The sequence below is a fragment of the Monodon monoceros genome, unplaced genomic scaffold (genome assembly GCF_005190385.1).
Source record: "Monodon monoceros isolate NGI ecotype Baffin Bay Population unplaced genomic scaffold, NGI_Narwhal_1 Super_Scaffold_18, whole genome shotgun sequence".
In the NCBI taxonomy this organism is placed as follows: domain Eukaryota; kingdom Metazoa; phylum Chordata; class Mammalia; order Artiodactyla; family Monodontidae; genus Monodon; species Monodon monoceros.
The window spans coordinates 1,204,672-1,214,537 of record NW_021703774.1 but is presented as its reverse complement, the minus strand read 5'-3'; the positions used below and the strand labels follow the sequence as shown (position 1 = coordinate 1,214,537).

The 9,866-nt window shown below is 60.2% G+C and overlaps 1 protein-coding gene across 4 annotated transcripts in view; it reads right to left on the bottom strand.

The window, feature by feature from the left end:
* Positions 1-1,242: 1,242 nt before the first annotated feature.
* CSRP1 (cysteine and glycine rich protein 1) overlaps positions 1,243-9,866 on the bottom strand; it is a 21,320-nt gene continuing 12,696 nt past the window's right edge. For all 4 annotated transcript variants that reach the window (XM_029229854.1, XM_029229855.1, XM_029229856.1 and 1 more), the window contains 4 exons: positions 6,732-6,900; positions 5,798-5,927; positions 3,811-3,904; positions 1,243-3,367 (listed from right to left, as the gene is read on the bottom strand). In XM_029229854.1, coding sequence (XP_029085687.1) covers positions 3,291-3,367; positions 3,811-3,904; positions 5,798-5,927; positions 6,732-6,900 — 470 coding nt within the window. In that variant the 3' untranslated portion in view covers positions 1,243-3,290. The remainder of the gene's footprint in view (positions 3,368-3,810; positions 3,905-5,797; positions 5,928-6,731; positions 6,901-9,866) is intronic.

The following is a 9,866-nucleotide window of genomic DNA, read 5'->3' as shown; positions in this document are numbered from 1 at the left end:
GCCATCTATGAACCAGGAGGTGGGTTCCCCCCAGACACTGAATCCGCCAGCACCTTGATCTTGGACTCCCAGCCTCCAGAACAGCGAGAAATAAACTTCTGCTGTTTATAAACCACTTAACTTATGGTATTTTGTTGGCCTGAACTGACCAAGGCAGAAATGGGCGCAGGAAGTAGGCTGCTGCTGTAACAGACACCTACAAACGTGGAAATGGCTTTGGAGCTGGGTGATGGGTAGAGGCTGGAGGCGTTTGGAAATGTCTGCTAGAAAAAACCCACACTGTTGTGAACGGACCCTTAAAGGAGATTCTGGTGAGAGCTCAGAAAGAAGAGAGAGTTGGAGAGAAAGCCTGAGTTGTCTCAGGGAATAAGGAGGAAGTAATTCTGAGCAGAATGTTGTAGAAATATGGATGACAAAGGCCATTCTGATGACAGAAATGAGGGGTGTGTTATTGGAAAGGAGACAAGGGGGACCCTTGTTATAAAGTAGCAAAGAATGTGGCTCGAGCGTGTTCAGACTCTGGTGTTTTGTGGAAGGTAGAACTTGAGAGCAACGGTATTTAGCCAAGGAGAGCTCTGAGCAAAGTGTGGAAGGACCAGCCTGGCTCCTCCCAGGAAATGGAAACGCAAGAGGAGAGAAGAGCCTGGAGGCTGGCCTCGCACGGAGCACACAGGAAGCAGACCTTAAAGATTTGGACATTCCCAGCCTACCCTACTGCAGAAATAGAGCACTCAGGGTGCGGCTGAGTGACCTACGATAAGGTTAGGACAAGTCAGACCCTCAAGGAAGCCGAATGCTGTTCCCCAGGACAATGGGGGGATGGCCCAGGAGGTGACTCAGAGACCAGGGCCGCCACTCCCATCACAAGAGTGTGAGGGCAAGGGGCTTCCCTGGTGGCGCAGTGGTTAAGAATCCGCCTGCCAATGCAGGGGACACGAGTTCAAGCCCTGGTCCGGGAAGATCCCACATGCCGCGCAGCAACTAAGCCCGTGCGCCACAACTACTGAGCCCACGTGCCACAACTACCAAAGCCCGCGTGCCTAGAGCCCGTGCTCCGCAACAAGAGAAGCCACCGCAATGAGAAGCCCACGCCCCGCAACTAAGAGCAGCCCCCGCTCGCCGCAACTAGAGAAAGCCCGCAGGCAGCAACGAAGACCCAACGCAGCCCAAAATAAATAAATAAGTAAATAAATTAAAAATAAATAAACAAAAGAACTAATAACGTTTAAAAAAAAAAGACTTCCATTTTTAAAAACAAGTGCGAAGGCCACCCCCACCCCAGGGTTCCGGTGAGGGGGCCACCAGGAGCCGCCCCCCCCACGGTGGGGCCAGAGGGCCGAGGACTGGTCTCGAGGTTTGTGGTCTAGTGGAACTTGCCCCATTCGGTTTGGGAATTACTTGGTTCTGCCACTCCTTTCCTCTTTCCTATCTCTCCCTATTGGAACGGGAATGTCTATCCTCTGCGTGTGTCCCACCTTTGCACCTTGGAAGCACAGAACATGTATCATTCACAGATTCACAGCTGAAGAGGAATTTGCCTCAGGACGCCTCAGACCTGGGGTTTCTCCCACGTACAGTGTACGCGACACCGCGTGAGACTTTAAGTCTCTGGAAGGAGAGTTAAGACTTTGGGGCTATTGGGTCGGAGTGAGTGAATTTTGCACTATTGACTGAAAGCTGTCCTCCCCACCCCTCATATTCATGTGTTAAAACCTGATCCCCAGGTAATGGTATTTGGAGGTGGGTCCTCTGGGGGGTGATCAGGTCAGGAGGGTGGAGCCCCCATGAGTGGGATTAGCGACCCCTGGAAACTCTCTCCAGCTCCTCCCGCCACGGGGCGGGGGGGAGGGGGACACAGTGAGAAGACGGCCATCTGTGAGCCAGGCAGCAGGCCCTGCCCGAGGACAGCGAGCTTGGACCTGATCTCAGACTCCCAGCCCTCACCCCACTGCCTGCCTCCTGGGCAGAAGTCAGCTTTCTGGATTTGACATGCATATTCCTCTGGCTGAGTTTCCCTCTCACTCTGTGACTTTCCAAGCTGGGAAAAGTTCTCAGCACAGTTTGGGGGCCTTGCTGAGCCCCTCAAATTCCAAGCCCACACAGTTCCCACCCCCAGATGTGGCAGCAGGATTGGGTTGGTCGGGTCACTCCGGGACAGCGGGTTCAGTTACAACGGACGCTAGGGAGGAAGCAGCCCCAGCACAGCAGGAAGCGGCCACTTTCTTTCCACCAGACCTCCTGCTAACTTTCGGTGGCTCCCATCAAGTCCCATCCCAGCCCCACGGAGGTCCAGAGCAGGACAGGGCGCCAGAGTTCTGTTCTGACAGCTTTATTGACTGGGTGCGGAATGAGCTTGAGTAGAGCCCGCGCTGCAGCCCACGGTCCAGAGGGCAGCCCCACTCCGTCCCTGGGGGGCAGCGGGGCCTGGCCCCTCCCCACCCTCCTGCTGCTCTGGACCTGGGGGCTTGGAAGGGGTGGGTGGCGTGCCCAGAGAGGGGTCGCTGGAGAAGGCTGGGGGCAGGGGAAGGGTGTCCAGGTGAAGACAGGCTGCGTTTACCTCCCTCCACGTCTGAGGGTCAGGCAGGCGTGCTAAGGACAGAGCCGCAGCCTCAGGACCCAGGGCTGGGGGCAGAGTTATGCACCCTCAGGTTTGGGCCTCTGACAGTGTAGCGATGTTGGAGTGTTTCATTAGGGTCCCCGTCCCACAGGGAGCACGAGCCTGGGGAGGCCAGACCACATCCTGACTCTGGGGCCCTTAGGCCTGGCTTGCTCTCCGCCCGAGTGGGGAGACACCTGCCCCCAGTCTCAAAGGCACCAGGCCGAGCGGGGCAGGTGGCCCCTGTGGTGTGCGCCTGCCTGTGTGTCCCCCAGGAACTCCCAAGCTGGGACTCCCCAGGCCGGCTCTGAGGGACTCCAGGGAGCCCCTCTCCCTGACAAGAAGCACAGCTTTTCCCACCCCACCCGGTCCCGCTCCCCGCCCGCTGGGCTCCACTGATGACGGACATGCAGCTACGAGGCTGAGGACAGGGGTCTGCGGGGTGGGGCAGGGCCGGGCGATACCCAGAACCCCAAGGCCTCCTGCTAGTGATGGGCGGCAGGTCCCAGGCGGAGGGAGCACCTTGGAGGGGTGCGGCCTCTGGCAGACGCCCGAAGCAAAGGGAGCCAGGCACCCCAGTTCAAGTCCTTAGTGACGCGTGCAGGGCTGAAGGGAGGACGAATCGTGGAGGTCGTGAGGCTGCCAGGAAGGGGTGGTGATGAGAAGCACGGGCGTGGGCACGCGACGGGCAGGCTCACTCAGAGTGGACCAGAGCCCCAGCTCCCTGCCCAAAGCCGAAGCCCTTGGGCCCGAAGTTTTTAGCATAGCATCCTGCAGAGAGAGCAGAGGGGTGAGAACGCCCCCGGCCACACCTCCCGGCCCTCCCACAACCGCAGCGCCTGGCCGGGCCCCTGGAGCAGTGAAGCCCATCAGCGCTGCCCCCTCCCCGTCAACTCCAACAGCGAGGAGGTCCCTGGCTCCACGGTGTGGCCATTCCCCCGTGTCTGAAATCCCGGGAGAAGTGTCATCTGCTGTCAGAGCTCTGGGCCGGGAGCCTGGAGCCCAGGCTCTGCCCCAGCCTGCCCCGATCTGCCCGTGACTCTGGCCAAGTCACTTCCTCCCCCAGGCTCCCCCTCAGCGCTAACGGGAAAGCGTTGCACTAGACGCTCTGGAACGGACTCCGAGGCCCGGAAGGGGCCGACATCTAGCAAGGCCTTCGGCCCTCTGCCCCTCAGACCCCCAGGAAGGGAAGACGTGGGGGAGGGACCACCCACCTTTGCAGTAAATCTCGCCATCCTTGTCGGCCAGGGTGGTGGACTCGAGGCCTTTGCCGCACTTAGCGCACCGGAAGCAGGACTTATGCCAGGACTGGGGAGGGAAGGAAGCAGTTAGTACTGATCCCAGCCATTCCCCTAGACGTGATGAAAGCACTCGTGAAGGCCGACCAGCCCGCTGCTGGAGGGACCCTAACCCCACCTCCTGGAGAAAGTGCTGGGTGGGCAGGGGCAGCAGGCCAGGGGTGGGACCACCACCAAGGCAGCCGCTCCCCAGCTCCCACCGTCAGGGCCGGCCCAGCCTCATCCGGACCATCCTGCCCGGGACCACTGGAGCGGGCGAGGGCTCCGGACCCGCCCTGGCATCACCTCCAGGTGCACGGCCTCCTCACTCCTCACGGGGAGACCGCTGCCGCCCTCGCAGCCGGATGTGAGGACCAGACAGACGCAGCCTGGCCACAGGGCAGGCTTTCGTGATCCGCCAGGCCTCTGGATCCTAGAACAGGTGCCTGGTTTGCCCAAAGGCCGTCACCGCGGCAGGAGGGGTGGCGCAGCTGGGCAGGGGCCTGGCACAGAGGAGGCGCCCGGCACCACTGGAAGGAGAAAGGGTCCACGAGCTACGCTGAACCCGCAGGGAAAGGCCAAGGAGCCTCGTTCCCTGGGGGCCACAGAAGCCCCTCGTGCTGCTACGAGGAGCCCAGAGGCAGCACAGCCAACAGCCTCCCCAGGGAAGGTGGCCTGGGTCTGCACGCCTGGCAGGAGCCTGCCAAACCCGGATCAGCTGTCAGCTCCAGCAGCGCAGCCAAGCGGGCTGACAGCTCTGCAGAACCGGGAAAGCCAGAGGCCAGCAGCAGCAGACGGGACAAAGCAAGGCCTTTTAAGGGCAAAGAGACTCCCTCGAACGGCTGCCCGTGCCTGGGGTGGAGATGAGAAAGGAAAACTGCCTGCCCTCGGGCTTCCTGACAGCCAGACCCGCGCATGTTGCCTCCTGCCTCCAGACCCTGGCGCCCCCAGCCCCCCAGCAGGCACCAGTGCTGGGTCTAGACTTGTCCTACGTGTGAGTTCCCCATCCACTCCCCCCGGCCCCTCCTCAAGGTTGAAAAGCCTCAGAGGCCAAGACGCAGGTCCAGAGAAGCTGCAGACAGGCTCCAGGCCCCGTGGCCGCACAGCTGACCGTGTGAGCCTGGCCAAGCCTCGTGTGAAGGTCCAGAAACCCGCTCCGGGCACCCATCCTGAATATGTCCCTTCAGTGGTCCCCGACTGCTGGTCCCAGGCTGCAAATCCTGACCCCTGCCCACAGCCTCTCTGAGGGAGGGGACCCCACTGTGCTTTGGTGACCTGGGCGGCTACTATCGGAATACTGAGGGGGAAGGGCAGGCGAGGCAGTTAGAAAAGATCGCCTCCCAGGAGGCCGTGACAGGCCTGAACCTTGGGAAGCTCCGCCCTGCGGGGACATGGGTGGGTTTCTGAGTCCACATCCTCTGAAACAGGATGTACGTGGATTTTCAAGTGGTTCTTAACATTTCTGGATCACAAATCTTTTTGAAAATCTGACGCACGCTATGGAACGTCTTCCCAGGGAGAGACAGGATCCCACAAACTTTTGCATATTCTTTTCAGGGCTTGTGTCCACGCACCCTGAGAGGTCTGCGGCCCCTGATTCTAGAGATACCATAGATTGGCAGCTCCCTAGGAAGTGCACGTAGGCGCTTAAAAATCATTTCCACCAGGGGTGAGGCTGTTACGCTCGAGTGGGAAGGGATTCAGCCCCCTGGAGACCAGAAGCCACAGGGGACAAGCAAGCACGGGGACAAAGGTTTCCCCTTCAAGGTGGGCTTTGAAACGAAGGGAGGGAGTTGCAGCCCACGGCTCGGGCTGGCTGAGCAAAGCTAGGGTCGCACTCGCAGAGCTCCGGAAGCCATGCTTCAAGGAAGGGGCTTGGCCGGCCCGCGTCCCCACACCCACCCTGGCCCAGCAGCCGCCTTACCTTCCCAGCACCAATCACCTTCTCGGCGGCGAAGACAGCCTGGCTGCACCGCGGGCAGCGCTCAGAGCCGCCGATCTTCTGGGCAAACTTGGCCGCATTGGGGTTGGTGGTGGGCCTGTGGCTGGGGCCCCTGCGTGGGGAAGGACGTGCGGTGACATGACATACAGGCAGCAGTACAGGCGGGGGTCTGGCACCGTGTGGGCACCACCACGCCTCCACCTGGCCCAGCCTGTTACAAGGCCGTGGCTGCCAGGTCCTGTGGGGTCACCTCCCACTTTACAGATGGACACACCAAGGGTGGGCACAATGTTACTCTCACCGGCACGTCAGACTTTGCTCAGCCCCCCAGTTGAAACACTGGAGTCACAGAGCACCTCGTTTGCTAGGAATTGCCCTCCTCTGTCCCCCACTCCTTCGGCCTGCCGATTATAAGAGTCTTTCCAGGAGAAATCTGTTGACCAATCACCCCCACTGGGGCAGTGACCTTGGCTGAAATGTGGGAACTCATCCATCACTTCCGTCCATCCCCCCCACCCCCAGGGCCAAGGAGCTGGCAGGCTGACCGCCAGCTCCTCCAGTCACAGCGTGTCAGTGGTCAGTGGGTGCTGGGGACCTAGTGACACCCCGTGATTCCGGGGAAGGGAACTGACGCCCCTGTGAGCAGGGGTGCAAGCTGGTCCGGCTCGGACACTCACTGCCTGTAGGGGCCCCCAGCAAGTCACCGAGACTGGCTGGGTTTTCTCATCTGTGGAAAGAAGAGACACGACCCAGGAATTCTTAGGGCCCCTCCCAGCTCTGACGCCCATGAAAATATGGGCTGCGGCTCTGCCATATAGGGAAGAGCCTGGCCTGTTTCATTCCCTGCTGGGCCCCCGCTCCTCTGAATGGCCTGACACGCAGTAGGTGCTTCTACACCTGGGAGGGGCGTACTCACTCCTCGTGCTTGATGCCGAGCGACTCCCCCTTGTCCATGCTCAGCGTGCCCGCGCCCTGCCCGTAGCCGTAGCCCTTGGGCCCGTACTTCTTGCCATAGCAGGATTTGCAGTAAATCTCCTCGCCGTGCACGGCCACAGTGGTGCTGTCCAGATTCTTCTTGCAGACCACTGCAGAGGAAAGAGGGTACGGGGAGTCGGTTCGCTGCAAGCACCCCGAGAGCCGAAGCTCTCTGGGACTCTGCACACGTAATATCCCGATCTTTCAGAAGCCTGGTGACAGGGGTCAGGATGGCCAGGGAGCTGGGAGGAGAGAGGAGGGGGTCTAAGGATGCTGGCCGAGCCGCCCCCCACCAGGAACCGCATGGGCCTTCCTTGGTCCTCTGCAGCCTCAGAATCCCCGGGTTCAGTAGCCGAGAGCCTAGATTGACCCCAAGCCCCAGGAAGCCTGCTGGACCTTCACTCTGCATTGACAGAGCGATCATGTGTCCTGACAGAAGAGGAAGAAAAGAAAGGAAGGAAGAAAGGCAGGGCTTTCCTGCCTCCAGCGACGGGATCCAGAAGGGACACCCCTACAGGCTTGGGGGCAGGAGTGCAGGGGAAGTGATGCTTCCAGAGGGGAAGGGCCATATTTATTAAGCACCCTGCAAGGCGGGCTTTGAAATGAGATACAGGCAGCAAGATCTGCAATTTCTAATCTCCGAATCACTTTGCCACGGGAGGGACTGAGGTCAGATGCGGGGAAGAATTTCCTGACTCCAAGGTTAAGAGACTGGAATGGGATAAAGTGGAAAGCCTGCGGGCCGCCTGTATCTTCCTGTGGATCTCAGAGCAGGGCTGTGTCCAGCTACCCAGCGTAAAACAGTTCGGAGCCCAGGGTCATGTAGAGTCAGCTGCCTAGAGCCCAATCTCTCTCCCTGCCCCTTCCCAGCCCTCGTGTCCTCGTGCGGATGACAGCCTCCCCCCAAAAGGTGGCTGTGAGAATTAAATAAGCCCTCACCCGGGGAGTACTTAGCACAGTACCCTGTGCACAGTAGGTCATCATAAACGTCCACTGCCCCTACGGTGTGATACAGAGTTAGTGCCGTGGGAACACAAGGCGGGGGGCCGGGCCTCCAAATACCATCGGCTTCCAAACCCCGAGTCCTGCTCTCGAGACCCGATTTCCCCTGCTTCTTTAGGTCTTGGCCTATGATTCTAATTGGGTCCCACGAAGGTCCTCAGATTTGGGATTCAGTGTGTCCACCTGGACCACATCCTCAAACACGTGCTTCTGAAGATGGATTCCCGGGAAGCCCTGGAGGAGCCGGCCTCTCCTCCCTGCAAAGAGGCGCTCCGCTCAGCTCTGGCCAGCTTGCCATCCCCTCGCCTTCAGATTTTTTTTTCCCCCCTGCTGTGTGGTTTATGGGATCTTAGTTCCCTGACCAGGCACTGAACCTGAGCCCTTGGCAGTAAAAGCACCAAGTCCTAACCACTGGACCGCCAGGGAATTCCCAGCCATCCCCTTGCCTTTAAAGGCCGGCTCTCTGCCCCCAGGGCTCAGGTTTGAGATTTCAGACTAAATAAGGACCCTCTGGTCCTGCCCGTCCCCACGTCCTTACGGCACTCGGGCGACCCAAATATGGATCTTCCCACCGCCTCCCTAGGGCTTGGCTCCCGGGAACAGCAGGGGGTGGGGCTCCAACATTCCTTCTTGGGTGGGAAGTTGGCCTGGAATTGCTTCCCGTAAGACCCAAGCGGACCTGGAAATTCCAAGACCAGAGGGGAGGCAGCAAGTGAGACAGAAGGGCGAGAGGAACGGAGGTCTCCTCAGAGCGACCTTGCCAGCAGGAGACCCAGGGGCTCAGCCCAGAGGAGACTCCAGGGTCTACGACTGAGCCCTCCAGACGGCCCCCTACCTGAGCCCCAGCCTCTATAGGGGGACACCCCGACCTCACTGCCGCTTCTGCTCTGCCTTGTTGTCCCAGAGGCCCTGGCCTCTGGCCTCCACCCCGGTCCAGTCTGGGCACCTGGTGACTCCTCCAGAAACTCCACTAAGGGGAATTTTGAAGGAAGGCCTAAATCAATTTCTACCAAACCACGTTAAGCAAAAACCAAACAGAAAAACTTAATTACGGGTTGGTTGTGTGCATTTGCTGGGAAAATGTACTCCAGATGCCACAGGGTAGGGGCAGCCCCAGGTGAGAGGCCAGGGTCCCCTCACCCCACCCCAAGACAGTAATTCTCTGTTTCTGGAAGGAAAACCAAGGCCCACAGAAAAGTTCCAGCTCATAGAACCAGCCGAAGCAGGGCCTGACCTTCAGGCCTGATTCTTCCCTGCCAGCCCAGAAGCCCTTTCGGGTGGGCCGGGCGAGGGACCACAGCCTGCGGGTGAGGGATGCTGGTGCTGGGGCCGTGCAGGGCTCTGAGAGTGCCCCGGTGCTCCGGGTTCTGGGGAGCAGCCCAGTTCCAGCAGCTACCACCTCTGGGAGAGGCCAGACCTGCTCTGCTTCCCCACAGGGCTGACGTGCCCCAGGTTGGAGCCGTTACAGCTCGGAGAAGCAGCAGCCTCAGGGCAGGTCCCTGCAGAGCCGAGCCCTCTTGCCTGCGGATGGGGACTGGCGGCCCCTCCTCAGACCACCAGGCTGTACCCTGTGCGCCGAGCCCAGGGAGGAGGCTGCTCTCCCCGACCGTCTAGGGCAGCGTCCTGCGTAGCCCAGGCCCCAGGAAAGGGATCGTGGATGCCAACCTGAGTAGGAACCAGAGGCAAGCACCAGGACGGTCAGAGGATCTTCTCTCAGGGACTCACCCAGGCCTGGCCAGCAAGGGGCTGAGGTCCCTGATGCCACCCAGGCCCACACCCTGCTGGCCTTTCTCTGCCTCTGGAGTGAAGGTCCCCTGATTCTGAGGGTGATTCTGCATTCTTGATTCCAGCTGGACACTTAGGCCCACGGCACTGAAAGAGAAGTGACCCTCGTCCCACTGGTAAACACACCTGCGCGCCCGGTGCTGCTCTAGGCCCCGAGAATCAGCAGGTTGTGACGCTCAGACTGGGGACATCCCCTAGCTCCAGTGCCCAGGAACTCGGCCTCAGCCGGAGACCCCAGAGACACGGGAGGCTGACCTGTAGCTGCTATAGTCCTGCAGCAGCCCTCCCC